This window comes from Hylobates moloch, unplaced genomic scaffold (assembly GCF_009828535.3).
Source record: "Hylobates moloch isolate HMO894 unplaced genomic scaffold, HMol_V3 SCAFFOLD_14, whole genome shotgun sequence".
Classification (NCBI taxonomy): domain Eukaryota; kingdom Metazoa; phylum Chordata; class Mammalia; order Primates; family Hylobatidae; genus Hylobates; species Hylobates moloch.
The window spans coordinates 497284-514294 of record NW_026652289.1 but is presented as its reverse complement, the minus strand read 5'-3'; the positions used below and the strand labels follow the sequence as shown (position 1 = coordinate 514294).

The 17011-nt window shown below is 52.1% G+C and overlaps 1 protein-coding gene and 1 long non-coding RNA gene across 4 annotated transcripts; one reads left to right on the top strand and one right to left on the bottom strand.

Moving 5' to 3' along the window:
- Positions 1-615: 615 nt before the first annotated feature.
- SPATC1L (spermatogenesis and centriole associated 1 like) lies at positions 616-15088 on the bottom strand. 3 transcript variants are annotated; one of them, XM_032174641.2, is made up of 4 exons: positions 14643-15088; positions 7787-8137; positions 1371-1522; positions 616-1163 (listed from the first exon to the last, which is right to left on the bottom strand). In XM_032174641.2, the coding sequence occupies exons 1-4, from the start codon at positions 14836-14838 to the stop codon at positions 837-839; spliced, it is 1026 nt and encodes a 341-aa protein (XP_032030532.1). In that variant the 5' UTR covers positions 14839-15088; the 3' UTR covers positions 616-836. The 3 variants fall into 3 exon arrangements, with proteins under 3 accessions (XP_032030532.1, XP_058283398.1, XP_058283397.1); XM_058427415.1 differs by having other exon boundaries at positions 14776-14837; XM_058427414.1 differs by lacking the exon at positions 14643-15088 and adding an exon at positions 11868-11933.
- LOC131381138 (uncharacterized) lies at positions 15035-16888 on the top strand. The gene is made up of 2 exons (XR_009209622.1): positions 15035-15126; positions 16425-16888. It is a non-coding gene; the product is annotated as an uncharacterized LOC131381138 (long non-coding RNA).
- Positions 16889-17011: the final 123 nt, after the last annotated feature.

Sequence of the window (17011 nt, the reverse complement as noted above, 5' to 3'; positions counted from 1 at the left end):
GGCTCCCCGGCGCTCACCCACCTCCATCACCCCTATGATCTCGGGGCTGCCTGGTGCTCGCCCACCCCCGGCACCCCCACGGTCTCGGGGCTCCCCTGTCCTCGCCCACCCCCAGTACCCCCATGGTCTCTGGGGCTCCCCTGTCCTTGCCCACCCCCAGTACCCCCATGGTCTCTGGGGCTCCCCTGTCTTTGCCCACCCCCAGCACCCCCACGGTCTCCCGGCTCCCAGGCGCTCTCCCGCCTGCATTGCCACTGCTCAGTCCTAAGGCCCAGGTTCACTGTAACGCAGCTGTTGCCGTTTCGAATTCTTCGCTTTTGAACAAGGGGCTGCGTTCCAATTTTGCCTGCAGGGGTGCGCAACCATCCACCAGAACCAAGTCCTTGCCCCAGCTCGGCAATCGGGGAAACCCAAACTGGGACAGGACTCGCCGGGTGGGCGCGGAGGCCCGGGGGAGGAGTAGGTGGGGGAGGCGGAGGGGGGGGGGGGAGGGGGGGCCCCTGCCGGCTGCGGCTCCTTCCTGGCTTCCCTCCATGAGCACCGAGCGGCACTTCCTGCAGGCGGAGCAGCGGCCGAGGCGCCCTCCACGCCCTCAAAGAGCCAGAGGTAAAGGCGGACAAGCAAACGGATGATTTTAATGAGGAGTGACAAGCACTCCGCAGGTGCGGGCAGCGGCAGGCTGCGGTCGGGGCCCAGCACGGGTGGGAGAGGGGCCTTCTGGCCTCGCGCGCGGGCAGCGCGGCCCTTTCCCCTCCGGGAGGGCGCGCAGGAGGCACCGCGGCCCCGGGTTGGAACAAACGCGTTTACCGCAGGCAAGGCGGCGGGCGCGGGGCGGCTCACCAGGCGAAGAGCGGCTTGCTGTCCTCCTTGGAGAGCTCGCACAGGCAGTTGAGCAGCAGCAGCGAGTCGCCCAGGAACTTGGGGGGCACCACGTCGATGACCAGCTTGCGCAGCGCGGCCGGGCTGCTGTGCAGAGGGCTGGCGCGCAGGTCGGGCCGCTGCTTCAGGATTCCGTAGGTGTTGATGAGGAACTCGCTGAACGCCGGGTGCACGTCGCGGCTGTAGCCCAGCTTCTCCAGGCGCGCGCTCAGGCCCAGGTAGCGCTGCGTCAGCTGGCGCAGCTTCTTCTCGTCCACGGAGCCGTCCAGGGACTTGATGGAGGTCTGCGGGCGCAGCGCATGGATGGGGGGGCCCTCGGGGCCCTCGGACGGGGACTTCCAGGCCCAGGGCCGACCCCTGCCCCGCCCGCCTGGGTCCCCGGGGTCCCCTCCTGCGGACAGTGCCCGACCAGGAGCCCAGATCTGGGGACCTCACAGGGACGGGCCGAGCGCCCCGCACCCTCCTGGCCGCGCCCTCCCCGCGGGGCGCACCTGCTTGATCTTCTCGGGGATGTTTGCCACCGTGAAGCCGTAGAGCCGCGTCACGCCCGGGAACACGTAGGCCAGGATGCGGCGGTCCAGCTGGAAGGCGATCTCGCCCACCACGCGCGCGTCCTTCTCGGCGCCCGCAAAGCTCTGGATTTCTGGGGGAGGGAAGGCCGGGGACAAGGTCAGGGAAGCGCGAGGATCCACTGCCCTCGAGGGTGCCCTCGGCCACGTGGGGGGCGGCTCCTCCACCCCCCCTCCCCCCACCTGCCGCCACCCCCCACTGTCTGGCAAATAGAATCGGAAAGAAAAGGAGCTTCTTAAAGTGCCAAAGGACAAGACAGCCTTCCCTTCGCCCTGTCCTCGGCTCCCTTCTGTCCCTTTGTGATGAGGTAAACCTTTTAATCTCGGGGTTGGGGACTGGTCCCCTGTCATGGGGGAGTCTGCCCCAGCGTGGGAGCCTGCCCCAGCGTCGGCCCCTGCGAGGACAGAAGAACCTGGCCCTGGAGGTGTGAGTTGGGACGGGTCCCCTCCAGCGAGGACGCCTGTGGAACAGGGCCGGTCGGCTTGGCTGGGAGGAGGGGGGAGAGTCCTTCTGTCTTGGCAACCTCTGGGCATCAAAGGCTGCTTTAATGTTTATTCAATAGAACTGCTTCATTCTTTCCTACCTCTGAGAAGAGGATCGCTGGATTGGCAGGACTTTTTTTTTTTTTTTTTTTTTTTTTTTAGACAGAGTCTCACTCTGTCATCCAGGCTGGAGTGCAGTGGCGCCACCTCCACTCACCGCAACCTCCACTCACCGCAACCTCCGCCTCGCCGGCTCAAGCGATTCTTCTGCCTCCGCCTCCAGAGTAGTGGGACTACAGCCGCGTGCCACCACACCCAGCTAAGTTTTTGTATTTTTAGTAGAGGTGGGGTTTCACCATGTTGGCCAGGCTGGTCTCGAACTGCTGACCTCAGGTGATCTGCCCGCCTCCGCCTAACATAGTGCTGGGATTACAGGCGTGAGCCACCGCGCCTGGCCCAGGACATTCTATTTTAATTCCTCAACATTACTTAGGAGACTCCAGTGCTCCCACAAAACCTGCTTCCGAACCCCCCTCCCCAGGACAGTCTCTGATGGCATCCGAGTCCATAACAGCACATGACCTTGTCCATCTTTTTCCTGGAGGATGGGAAACAGTATCTCATTTGCATTTCACTAACTAGTGAAATGCTAGTGATCTGAGCATCTTTTCATGTGCTTATTGGCCATTTATATACTGTATCTTCTTTGGAGAAATATCTATTCAGGTCCTATAGTGATTTTTCATTGGATTGTTTGTCTTCTTAGTGTTGAATTGTCAGAGTTATTAAATATTCTGCATACTAGTCCCATTTCAAATGCACAATTTACAAATGTTTTCTCCCATTCTCCGGGTTGGCTTTTCATTTTTTTGATACTGTCCTTTGAAGCACAAAAGTTTGTTTTTCTGTTTTGTTTTACTTTTGATGAAGTCCAATTTGTCTGTTTCTCTCTTTTGCTCATGCTTTTGATGTGATCTCTAAGAATCCACTGTCAAACCCAAGGTCACGAAGATTTACCCCTATGGCTTTTCTACGAGTTTTCTGGCCTCAGCTCTTTGAGACCTCGTAGGTCTTTGATCCATTTTGAGTTAATCTGTGTATGTGGTGTGGACACCTCTTTGTTCCAGCACCACTTGTTAAACAGTATTCTGTCCCTACTGAATTGTCTTGGCACTCTTGTTGAAAACCGTCTATGTACAGGTTTATTTCTGACCTTCCCATTCCATTGCATTGATCTGTATGTCCATCCTTATGGCAGTACCACAGTCTTAACTGTAAGTTTTATAGTCAATTTTGAAACTGGGAAGTATGAGTCCTTCCATGTTCTTCTTTTTCAAGATCGTTTCACCTATTCTGGTTCCTTACACTTATATATGAATTTAAGTTTCTGCTTGTCAATTTCTGCGAAGAAGCCACTGGGATTCTGATTGAGATTGCATGAATCTGTGGATCCAATGTAATCCGTATCAAAATTATTGATTATTAAAAAATATAATTGGGATTGCATGAATCTGTAGATCCAGTGTAATCCGTATCAAAATTATTGATTATTAAACAATATAAAGTCTTCTAATCTGTGAACACAGTTTGTTTGTTTGTTTGAAGAAAGGGTCTCGCTCTGTCACCCAAGCTGGAGTGCAGTGGCACGACCTCAGCTCACTGCAACCTCTACCTTCTGGGCTCAAGTGATCCTCCCACCTCAGCCTCCTGAATAGCTGGGACTACAGGCATGCACCACCACGCCCAGCTAACTTGGGGGTGGGGGGTTGGTAGAGATGGGGTTTCGCCCCGGTGCTCAGGCTGGTCTTGAACTCCTGGGCTCAAGAAATCTGCTCATCTCAGCCTTCCAAAATGTTGGGACTACAGGTGTGAGCTGCCGTGCCTGGTCATTTATGTCTTCTTTCATTCCTTTCAATAATGTTTGTAGTTTTCAGTGTATTTCTTTCCCAGTCACTTTTCAAGACTGCAGAAGAGGTACGTCAACACACTACACAGAAGTGTGTTAGGCCAATGAGGGGCGTGGAGGAGCAGGTGTAATCTCCTCCTTCTGTATCAATGTATTTCTCTCATCAAGAATCAAGCTCTTGGCCAGATGCGGTGGCTCACACCTGTAATCCCAGCACTTTGGGAGGCCGAGGCGGGTGGAACACAAGGTCAGGAGTTCGAGAGCAGCTTGGCAAACATGGTGAAACCCCGTCTCTACTAAAAATACAAAAATCAGCCAGGCGTGGTGGCAGGCGCCTGTAATCCCAGCTACTCAGGAGGACGAGGCAGGAGAATGGCTTGAACCTGGGAGGTGGAGGTTGCAGTGAGCCGAGATTGCGCCACTGCACTCCACCCTGGGCGACAGAGCGAGACTCCGTCTCAAGAAAAAAAAAAAGAATCAAGCTCTTTCTCCCATCCCCCTACCAAGGCAAAAATGAGGTAGAAGAAACATGCTATGGATTAATAGATGAGAAATGATTCTAGTATAGGTGCTAGAAATGATTTCTAGTCCATCCTGGGCTCTGTAAGATCCAGCCAAAAGCCTATTTTTCAAAGAAAAAAGGCCATACATTGATAAACCTCTAGCCAGACTTAGGGGAAAAAAGAAAGAAGACAAAAATTACCACTAACAGAAATTAGAGATGCCACTACCACAGATTCCACAGACATAAAAAGGATAATAAAGAAGTATTAGGAATGACTTTACGCCAATAAATTTGACAACCTAGATGAAATTGACCAATTCCTTAAAGACACAAACTACCACAGTTCACTCAAGAAGAAATAGATACTCTGAATAGCCTTATATCTGATAACCTTACAGGTCACACTTGACAGTTTAAAAGTAAACAGACTTCCAGACTGGCCTGCTTGGGAAGGTCTTGTGATCAATGGTCCCTAAGTAAAGAATCTTACCATGATTTCCTCAGATTGCTGATGTGCTGACTAATGCACTGAAAAGATGCCGATTTATTCCTGAATCATAAAGGTTTGCTGTCTTGCACAGAGATGTGTTGGCCTGTATGTTGTCATCTGTAGCCAATGCTTGTAACCTCTGTGTTGTACCCTCTAAAGAAAAGGACAACATGAGTATGAGGAGTCCTTTCCCTCCTCCTGGCCAATCCTGTAGTATGAGGAGTCCTTTCCCTCCTCCTAGCCTCTCCTGTAGAAGTATGAGGAGTCCTTTGCCTCCTCCTAGCCTCTCCTTTAGAAGCCTTCTGACTTAGATTCCAGAACACTCTCAACTTTGTTGTTGTGTTTCCCTGGGCTGATCCTCACATTTGGCTTCCAATAAACCTTTATCAAATTATTTATCTCAACAGCCTTAATTTCAGTTACATTATCAATAAAATGGAATTTGAAGGGGAAAATGTTCCTACAGAGACCATTCAAGGCTCAGGTAGTCTCAGCGGTGAATTCTACCACTTAAGGAATAAATAACACCAATTCGACACAAACTCCTCTAGATAAAGAGGAGGGAAGACCACAAAACAATGAGAAAACAAACTACAAAATGGCAGGAGTAAATCCTTATCAATAATAACTTTGAATGTAAATAGGCAGGTGCAGTAGCTCATGCCTGCAATCTCAGTACTTTGGGAGGCTGAGGCAGGCGGATCACTTGAGGTCAGGAGTTCGAGACCAGCCTGGTCAACATGGCAAAACCCCATCTCTACTAAAAATACAAAGATTAGCTGGGCGTGGTGGCACGCGCCTATAACCCCAGCTACTCATGTGGCTGAGGCCTGAGAATCGCTTGAACCCAGGAGGCGGAGGTTGCAGTGAGCCGAGATTGCACCACTGCACTCCAGCCTGGGCATCAAAGTGAGACCCTGTCTCAAAAAAAAAAAAAAAAAAAAAAAATTACAGCACAGTCAAATCAATGAATGATGGTGTGTGAGTTTGGTCAAAAACAACCAAGAAACTTTGAATGTAAATAGACTAAACTCTCCAATCAAAAGACAGAGGAGTGGCTGAATGGATAAAGAAAAAAAAACACGACGCAACCATCTGTTGCCTACAAGAAACACACGTTGCCTCTAAAGACACACATAGACTGAAAATAAAGAGATAGAAAAAGATATTCCATGCAAATGAGAACCAAAAAAGAGCAGTAGCAGCCATAGTTATATCAAAGTGGATTTCAAGACAAAAACTATAACAAAAGACAAAGAAGGTCATTATATAATGATAAAGGGGTCAATTCAGCAAGAGGAGAAAACAGTTATAAATATATATGCACCCAACACTGGAGCACCCGGATATGTAAAGCAAATATTACTAGAGCTAAATCAAGAGACAGACCCCAATACAACAGTAACTGGAGACTTCAATACCCATTTTCACCCTTGGACAGATCTTTAAGACAGAAAATCAAAGAAATATCAGACTTAATCTATACTATAGAACAAATGAACATAATAGATATTTACAGAACATTTCATTCAACAGGTGCAGAATACACATGCTTCTCATTAGCACATGGATCATTCTCAAGGATAGACCATACGTTAGGCTGCAAAACAAGTCTTTAGAAATCAAAAAATTGAAATTATATCAAGTATCTTCTCTGACCATAATGGAATAAAATGAAATCAATAAAAAAAGGAATTTTGGAAACTATACCAACACATAGAAATTAAACAATACGCTCCTGAATGGCCAGTGCATCAATGAAGAAATTAAGAAGGAAATTTTAAAATGTCTTGAAACAAATGATAATGGAAACACAACACACTAAAACCTAGTATGTACTAGATACAGCAAAAGCCACACTAAGAGTTCTAGCTATAAGTGCTAAGAGTTTATAAACACAACACACCAAAACCTAGCATGTACTAGATACAGCAAAAGCCATATTAAGAGCATAAGTGCTAAGAGTTTATAAGTGCCTACATCAAAAAAGCAGAAAAACTTCAAATAAACAAGCCAATAATTCATCTTACAGAGCTAGAAATGCAAGAGCAAACCAAATCCAAAATTAGAAGAAAAATAATTAAGATCAGAGCAGAAATAAATGCAATTTAAATGAAGAAAACAATACAAAAGATCAATGTAACACAAAATTGGTTATTTGAAAAGATAAATAAAATTGACAGGCCAGGCATGGTGGCTCATGCCTGTAATCCCAGCACTTTGGGAGGCCAAGGCAGGCAAATTGCTTCAGCCCGGGAGTTCAAGACCAGCCTGGGCATCGTAGCAAAATCCCATCTCTACAATAACAAAAACACAAAAACCAAAAAATTAGCCAGGCCTGGTGGCATACACATGTAGTCCCAGATACCTGGGAGGCTGCGGTGGGAGGCTGGCCTGAGCCTCAGGGGGATATCTACATGCAAACCTCACACCATATATGAAAATTAACTTGGAATTGATCAGAGACCTACATGTAAAACCTAAACTATAAAGCTTCTAGAACAACACATAGGAGAGAATCTGTGTGACCTTGGGCTTGGCAAAGATTTCTTAAACCAAACATAAAAAGCATAAAATACAAAAGAAAAATCAATAAATTGGACATCATCAAATTAAACAGTTTTGCTCATCAAAAAACATTATTATGAAAATGAAAAACCATGGAGTGGGAGACTATATCTGCAAAACATACACCCAAAAAAGGACTCATATCCAGACACATAAAGAACTCTCACAACTTCCCAAGAAGATAAGCAACCCATTTTATCTTTAAAGATGGACAAAAGACTAGGACAGACACAGCCTTGGACCCCAGCCTCCCAGCCTGGCTCTCCTCCCTCCACTCTGTGTGACTGGATGGAGAAACGGCCCTGCCCGACCACCCAGACGTGCCCGCCCCACAGCTGCCAGCCTGCACTGGGGGCCCACCCAGGTGCCCCCGCACCCGGCCATACCGTTGAGGTAGTAGTTCCTCCTGGTCCTGTCCCCGGTGGGCAGGCTGCTCTCCGAGAAACACACCTTCTTAGGCCAGACCATCTCCCTGGGCTCCAGCAGGGTCTTGTCCACCAGTGAGTCCTGCAAGGGGCTCAGGATCGGGGACAGCTTCCTGTCGGTGCCTTGGTGGCTGTGCAGCTCCGGGGGACTGAGGAAGGCCTTGAAGGGTGCCTGGGAGGGGGCTGCACAGCCCAGGGAGGTGTCGTCCTCGCTGGACAGGGGGGCAGGTGAGTACAGCAGGTCCTCCAGGGAAGATGTCTGCAGCTGGGAGGGCGTGTGGGCAACACTCGTGAACCTTCCGAAATCTGGAACTGAGGCGGGGAGGAAAGGGATGAGAAGTCAGGCTGATGCTCCTAAAACATTCCTGAGAAGTATAGAGAACATGTTAACAAACCCTATGCACCCCACCCCAAGCTTCAACACCTGCCGGGGTTTCCCTGGCTTCAGAGCTTCCTCCTTCCCCTCAGGCCTCAGGTGTAAAAGGAGGAGCTGGATGTGGTGAAGTGGCCACAGGTGCCCATCCTGCCCGTGGGAGCGCTGCGTCTATGGGCACAGCAAGCAGGCAGGCTTCTGTGTGCCTCCTGCCTGCCTGTGTGCCCACACACACTGGAGAATGACTTTTATATGCTTCTTAAGTTGTACATAAATGGTACCACCCTACACATTTTATTCTGCAACTGAACTTTTTGCTGCTGCATTATCTCTTTGAGATTTATCCACGTTGAGCCATCTGGTAGCTACCTGGTTCATTTAACTGTTTCCTGGTACCTCTGTACACATGAGCACACACACAGACACACACAGTGAATTTTTATCCCTTGCCCTATTGATGGACAGGGCCTGTTTCCATGTTTCCATGCAAACACACAGCTGTAATCGGCCTCCCGGGAGGAGCCTCCTGCTCTGTGAGCATCCTCTGTGGTCCGGGAGGAGCCTCCTGCTCTATGAGCATCCTCTGTGGATGGGGAGGAGCCTCCTGCTCTGTGAGCATCTTCTGTGGCCCAGGAGGAGCCCCCTGCTCTGTGAGCACCCTCTGTGTTCCAGGAGGAGCCTCCTGCTCTGAGCATCCTCTGTGGTCCGGGAGGAGCCTCCTGCTCTGTGAGCATCCTCTGTGGTCCAGGAGGAGCTTCCCTGATCTACAAGCATCCTCTGTGGATGGGGAGGAGTCTCCTGCTCTGTGAGCATCCTCTGTGGATGGGGAGGAGCCTCCTGCTCTGTGAGCATCCTCTGTGGCCCAGGAGGAGCCTCCTGCTCTGTGAACATCCTCTGTGGCCCAGGAGGAGCCTGCTCTGAGCATCCTCTGTGGCCCAGGAGGAGCCTCCTGCTCTGTGAACATCCTCTGTGGTCCAACGCTGGCTCAGATGTGTGCACTTTCTTTGCTTTCCACACCAAGGGGGAGGGATGCTAAAAGCAATTGCAACAAAAGCAAAAATTGACTAATTGCATCTAATTAAAGAGCTTCTGCAGAGCAAAATAAACTAGCAACAGAATAAACAGCAAACCTACAGAATGGGAGAAAATTTTTGCAAACTAATGCATCTGACAAGGGTCTAATATTCAGCATCTATAAGGAACTTAAAGAAATCTACAAGAAAAAAACAAACAACCTCATTAAAACGTGGGCAAAGGACATGAACACTTCTAAAGACATACATACAGCCAACGAGCATATGAAAAAAAGGTCAGCATCACCGCTTATTAAAGAAATGTAAATAAAAACCACAATGAGACACCATCTCACCCCAGTCAGAATGGCTATAATTAAAAAGTCAAAAACCAACAGATGCTGGCAACGTTGCAGAGAAAAGAACGCCTATACACTGTTAGTGGGAGTATAAATTAGTTCAGCCATTGTGGAAGACAGTGTGGCGATTCCTCGAAGACCTGAAACAGAAACACCATTCAACCCAGCAATTCCATTACTGGGTATATACCCAAAGGAATATACATCATTTTATTATAGAGACACATGCACGCATATGTTCACTGCAGACTATTCACAATAGCAAAGACATGGAATCGACTTAAATGCCCATCAGTGGTAAATTGGATAAAGAAAATGTGGTACATAGACACCATGGAATATTATGCAGCCATAAAAAAGAATGAGATCAGCCGGGAGCAGTGGCTCATGCCTATAATCCCAGTACTGTGGGAGGCCAAGGCAGGTGGATCACCTGAGGTCAGGAGTTCGAGACCAGCTTGACCAACATGGTGAAAACTGTCTCTACTAAAAATACAAAATTAGCTGGGCATGGTGGTGCATGCCTGTAATCCCAGCTACTTGGGAGGCTGAGGCAGGAGAATCGCTTGAAATCGGGAAGTGGAGGTTGCAGCGAGCCGAGATCGTGCCATTGCACTCCAGCCTGGGCAACAAGAGTGAATGAAACTCCATCTCAAAAAAAAAAAAAAAAAAAAAAAAAAAAAGAATGAGATCATATCCTTTGCATGAACATGGATGGAGCTGGAGGCTATTATCCTCAGCAAACTAACGCAGGAACAGAAAACCAAATGCCACATGCTCTTACTTATAAGTGGGAGCTAAACAATGAGAACATGTGGACACACAGAGGGGAACAACAGACAATGAGGCCTACCAGATGGTGAAGGGTGAGAGGAGGGAGAGGATCAGGAAGAATAACTAATGTACTAGGGTTAATACTTGAGTGACGAAATAATCTGTACAACAAACTCCCATGACACAAGTTCACCTATGTAACAAGCCTGCACTTGTACCCCTGAACTTAAAAGTTTTTTTAAAAAAGAAATACATGGCCAGGTGTGGTGGTTCATGCCTGTAATCCCAGCACTTTGGGAGGCCGAGGTGGGTGGATCACCTGAGGTCACGAGTTCAAGATCAGCCTGGCCAACATGGCAAAACCCCGTCTCTACTAAAAATACAAAAAGTAGCCGGGCATGGTGGTGTGTGCCTTTAATTCCAGCTACTGGGGAGGGCGAGGCAGGAGAATAGCTTGAACCCAGGAGGCAGAGGTTGCAGTGAACCAAGATGACACCACTGCACTCCAACTGCACTCCAGCCTGGGCGACAGAGCCAGACTGTATCTCAAAAATAAACAAAAAACCATTTACTCCTGCCTTCTGAATCAATGATCCTATTTGTAAAAAATAAATCCAGCTGGACAGTGGCTCATGCCTGTAATCCCAGTGGTTTGGGAGGCCAAGGTGGGAGAATCGCTTGAGCCCAGGAGTTTGGGACTGGCCTGGGCAACACAGGGAGACTCTGCCTCTACAAAAAAACAAAATTTTAATTAGCCACTCGTGGTGGCAAGCACTGTAGTCCCAGCTACTCAGGAGGCTGAGGTAGGAGGATTGCTTGAGCCCCAGAGGTCGAGGCTGCAGTGAGCCATGATCACGTCACTGCACTCCAGCCTGGGGAACACAGACCCTGTCTCAAAAAGAAAAAAAAAATAACGGGCTAGGCACAGTGGCTCACACCTGTAATCCCAGCATTTTAGGAGGTCGAGACAGAAGGATCCCTTAAGCCCAGGAGTTCAAGACCAGCAACATAGAAGATCCCATCTCCATAAAAGTAAAAAAAATCACACATACACCAAAAAAAGAAATCCAGTGGAAATAACCTTAAATATAAAAATTCTTAAAACCTTTTTTGTGGTGTTATATACCTCAACAGGAAGAAAAACTTTAATTTCAAACTGAAGGAGAATTCATTACATTGTGGCTCATCTGAATCTGCAATATTGCATGGCCATTTTAAAATACATCTAACAACACAGGAACAATCTTCTATCGTGTCAGAGGGAAGGAGTGACTAGGAGTTGCACATAGAGAATCCTCACCACTGTTGGAAATCATCTGACAATCCACCACCAACAACTAGGGAGCGAGTGGGCAATCTCGGGGGGCCTGGCTGCCCTCCAGGGGACACCTCGCCAGTGGAGGCATGGAGAGTGGCATCGTGGCAGTGCTGGAGGGACCAGGACGATCCCGAGGAAACAAGATGGGGCAGCTGGGAGGGGAGGCAGAGGACTGCTGCTCCCACTGGCCCTTCGCGTCACTCACTTGTAAACCTGGGTGAGAAGACCTGGAGGCCTTGCTGCCCAGCTGACGGGGACAGATGAACCCTCCTGTGACATGGGAACGATGCCGGCGCAGCGCCTTCCTCCTCCATTCGTGGGGTGTAGGGGCCTTTCGGAGAGCGTTTGACAGTGTCTATTTCAACATTTCAAATGCACACAGCCTTTGACCCGAGGACCCACGTGTGCGATCCCCTACACAAAGCCACAGGGTGCCTGCGCAGGCCACCCACGGCAGCGGCGTCCACGGTCACAGAGAACTGGGAACAGTGCTGCCTGCCTGGGGCCCCCACAGAAGGAGCCTAGTGTTCAAGTGTGCCAGGGAGATCTGCAGATAAAGACTGGCGGGGAATGCCGTGAAATGGATGGTTAAGGGGCAAAAGTCAAGTTGCGGAACGGCACAATCCTGTGTAGGTAGACCAAAAAGATACACAGACAGACACACAGATCTCTACCAAAGTTCCAGAGAAAACCCAAGAAAACGTTGATTGTGGCTGCCTTTGGGGAGGGGGACCGGAGGCGTGGCCTGAGCCTTAAACGTTGCATCCTCCATGGCGTTTCTAAGTTTACCATGAGCACGTGTTGTTGAATCCGTAAGAAAAGCAGGTTTTTACTCATCCTGTTTTGAACACAGATGCTAAGGAAGTCTTTGCAACATGCAAACATTGCTGGTGGTGGTTCCTTTGTTTATAAACTTCTCCTTTTCTGTGGGAGCTCAGTGCTGGTTTTCCCAACCCCAGTTCTGCTGAGGGCTGGTCCTGAATGCAGCATCCCACAGCCCCAGGTACATTCCCAAGCACATGCTGAGGCCCAGAGCATCAAGGGTGCACCACACGCTGCCACTCAAGTGGCAGAGTTTAGAGGGTGGTCTTGTCCGGGACCCTCCCCGCTGCCAGCCCGGGCCACACTGAGCCTGCCCCACACTCTGTGGCGGGTGCTCCGAGGCCCTCTGTGGAAGGCCTGCTGGCCTCAGGTTGAGGCTCCTCCCAAGACCCGTGTCCAGCAAGACCTGGGTTTGCCAAGGTGACCCAAGGGCAGGGGCAGTAGCCATGGTCATGGACACCCCCGCACTGACTCAGCCCCTGACAAGGGTCCCTCTGGGGACTGCACAGCCTGGGCAAGGGTCGAGGGTCTGCCCCTCTCCTGCCAGGGGAGGCACCAGCACTCTGTCTAGCCCTGAGGTCCAGCCCAGGGTGATTCCTTCTTGAGGAGGACAGCAACGCAGCCCGGGACAGGCAGCCTGCGGCGGTCCGCACGCACCAAACGGATTAAGGGCCCTTTTGCAGCCACAGTGCCCGGGCCTCACAAGTGCTGTGAACAGGACCCTGCACGTGGCCCAGCACCGTAAGCGCAGGTCTGCCCAGCAAACGCCCTGTGGTGAGCGTGGGGTTCAGTGGCCGCTGATGGAGACGCAGAAGCTGGGGCCTCGCACAGCATGGCCCCCAGGCGCCAGGTGCCCCAGCCACACTGTCCCCACACATCCTGGCAAGGTGCTCTCCTCCCAGCTCCCTGCAAGGAGCCCCTGCCTGTCACCGGAGACCAAAGGTGTGGGGATGCTGCCATGGATGCCCCTCTTTGCTTCCAGACACGCTCACTCTCAGGCTTGTCCATGGAGTTCCGCGCAGGGCCTGGGGCCTGGCTGTGGAGAGTGCCTCCTGCACTCCTGCATGCTGCACCTGCTCAGAGTGCACATCTGAGGGTGGTGGCTGGCATTTGAGAAGGACTCAGGAAGCGACCATCCCAGTGCAGGTGCTGGAGCGGCCCCTTGGTGAGTGGCAGAGCTGGCCTCCTGGGCATGGCTCGCGCTTGCAGACAGCAGCGTTCACAGGCACTGGCGAGGCTGCCTGCTCCATCGTCCAGGACCAGGCAGGCTGACCACATCCTTTCCGGGCCCGGCCGGGTGGGAAGCTGAGGTTGGCCGTGGGAGTACCAGGCAGTGCTGGGTCAAGGACTCTGTCCTCTGCCCACCATCCCAACGAAAAGTCAAGGGTACACCTGTCAGCCCCACCCCAAATCACATGCAGGAACGGGGAATGTTTTTCCCAAAACTTTTAGAATAAAGCCTACTACTTTGCAGAAAGTGATCAAACCATATATATATATATATATTTTTTTTTTTTTTTTTTCAGTAAAAAGCCACAGAAGGTTGGAGTCAATACTATGTATGTGGTGAGTGGATCATGGCCCCACACTCCCACCCCCGCAAGGACAGGCGCCCACTTGCCCCTACCCGCTCCCCTGGTCGGTGGCTCTGAGGCCTCCCCAGGGTGGGATCTTCCCACCATGGGGCTGGCCTGGCTCTGGCCGGGGACATGAGTGGATGGGACACAGCACTCATGGGACTCGTGTGGCTGGTCTGACACCCCCCTCGCCCCGACCCAGGAGGAGAAGAGACACACGCAGCAGAGCAAACTGCCAGCCAGGACCAGCCTGGAAGAGCTGCCTGGGGCCCTGGAGGCCCACAAGCCTGCACGCCACCTGCTGTACCCCTATAGGGGCACTTCCATGACTGCATATGACCAGTCCACCTGCCAGCGGTTGACCACTCCCACTTCGCCAGCGACCAAAAGGGAGGGGAGGGGCCTCACCTGAGGGCAACAGCGGAACCCACTACCCGGTCTTGCTTTACTCAGACCTGAGGGTGTGAAAGGTGCCCGTGGCCTCCCGCGTCAGGGAGCTGGCCGCCACCCTCGACTCCCAGGGAGCAGGCGTCCTGCGACTCCCCCATCCACCAGGCCATCTGAGCTGGGCGGTGCCTCACCTCCGCTCCCGGGGGAGCCGGCCTCGGGGTAGGTGGCCTCCCTGGGTGGGAGCAGGTTGTGGCCGCCGCTGCCCTCCTGGCAGCTCTGGCTGAGCAGCCGCCGCAGCATCTGATTCTCCTTCAGGAGGCGCACCTGCTTCTTCAGGTCTGCGTTCTCGCTCAGGAGCCGGCTCATCAGCTCGCCGCCCTCGGCCATGGCGGGTGCGATCCTCCTTGTCCCTCACGGCTCCTGCAGCCCCATGGAGGTGGGAGCCCAGAGCCCGCAGGCACCACAGAAACAACCGAGACACGGAGTTCTGTAGCCACTGCCGCCTTCCATGCCTTGTGATGTCACTGCCCTAGTGATGAGGTGCCCAGCACCCCTGCCTGCCCCGGTGATGGCTCGTGGCCCCGTTGCGGCAGTGAAGCTGGAGGTCCGTGGCGTGCACAGGCAGCCACTCCCACACTATGACCGGGGCCCGAGAATGCCAAGGACATTAGGCAGGTACGGGATGTGGGGACTGTACTCGAAGGGGGGCGTCCAAGCCACTCCCCATTGAGCGGCCCAGCCAGGGTCGGGTGTCCACCCTGTGTAGTGTCCTCAGGCTGGGTGGGGACGCTGCCTTCACCCGAGTAACACGTGGGCTGCACTTCCCATAGGACCTGCCCAGGACACAGGGATCCCGGTGCAGTTTCCTGTGGGCCCGGCACCCGGGGCGGCATCTGATGTGCAGGTGTTCATCAGGGTCCGACCCTGGCACCCACACTTGAGGAAGGAGGGCCTGGCAAGGGCAGTGGGAGGAGACCAGCATGCGGGGGAGACCAGCCTGGTGGGGAGACCAGCTTGTGGGGGAGACCAGCCTGGGGGAGGAGACCAGCCTGGGGGGGCGGAGACCAGCCTCAGGGGAAGACCAGCCTTGTGGGGGAGACCAGCCTGTGGGGGAGACCAGCCTGGGGCAGCCCCACGATGGCCCCCACATGCTTTGGAGCGCTGGGTGGCCCTGAGGGCTGGGCTGGAGGCCACCTGCTGACCTCACTCCCTGATGAGAAGGGTCCAGCAGTGCATGTCCACCCCTCAGACCACGAGCGCCCGTGTCTAAGACACCAATTGTTCCTGACTGCACTGCTCCTGCCTGCATGTAACTGAGAACGCCCCCAACCCATGGCCACGGCCCCTCGGGCCGTCACACAGGGCTGCGGCTCACGGGGTCCTGCTAGAGCAGGCGTCTGTCCTCAGTCAGTGTGACCGTCTTGAAACCCACCCTAACTCCCTGCTTCTCCAATTACTTGGGAAAGTAAATCACCTCAGTGTTGTTTCTTGGCTCCGAGGGTCTTGTTTTATCAGCAGCCAGGATGCAACAGATGGGTCATCTCATCCTTGTGGGAAGGGACATAGTCCAGAAAATACAACCCAGTGGGCCAGCCACACCTCCAGCCCTGTGACGGGCACCCACCACCACCAAGGGCACTCAGGCGCAGATGCCCCCGGGAGAACACCACCTTCATTCAGCCCGGGTGGCCACATTAGGGGAAGGTTCCTTCTAGGAGAGAAAGTCTCGAGTCAGGCTTTGTGGAGAAAGGTTTCTACACCCCGAGCGTTCCTGACACAACCCAACCAGCCTGGTGCTGCACCACAGGGCTCACACCTCAGATCAAGACAACGGGTGCCCAGACACAGCCCAATGACGAGGGCATGCAGGGCGTCCAGGATGCAGGGCAGAGAGAGAAGTGAGGGGTGAGTCACAGATGCGTCCCCCGCTCTGAGCCCAACGGGGCCCTGAATAGCTTTTCCTGCCCCCTCAGACAGAGGCTGCACAGGTGCAGCTGCCATCTCCTCTTGGTGGTGTCCTCTGTCAAGAGCACGTCAGGGTGATGAGCCATCTGGGACAGGTCACCCTCCCAGCACCGAGAAGCCGACGGGGGAGGAACAGACTCCTCTGCATTGTGATGCAATTGTGAACAAAAAGTCCTCTTCGTGGAATAGGAAAAATACACTCCCTCTAAACAATGGATTGAACACGGATGTGATTTCTAAAGGAGAAGACTGACGGCAGGGATACTGACACTGAAGTCCTGCATGTGTAATAACACCGAAGAGGGCAGGGAATCGCTGCGTCCTGTGACTTGAAGGCCACTGTGAAGGAAAACAATGCAGTGAAAGAAAGTTCCTCCTATGTGGACATTGTATCACGTTTATTTATCTTCCTAGATATGCTTATGGCCTTTAAAACATATTAAAATAGGCTATGCTATTATCTTTTAAAATATCTATTTTCCCTCAGGTAACTGGAGACGCACCCTGCTACTCCTCACGTCACTCCTGTTCCCTAAACCAGGCTGGGCCTCCCACTCGCCCCACAGGCAGGTGAGGTACGAGAGCCAGAAACCCC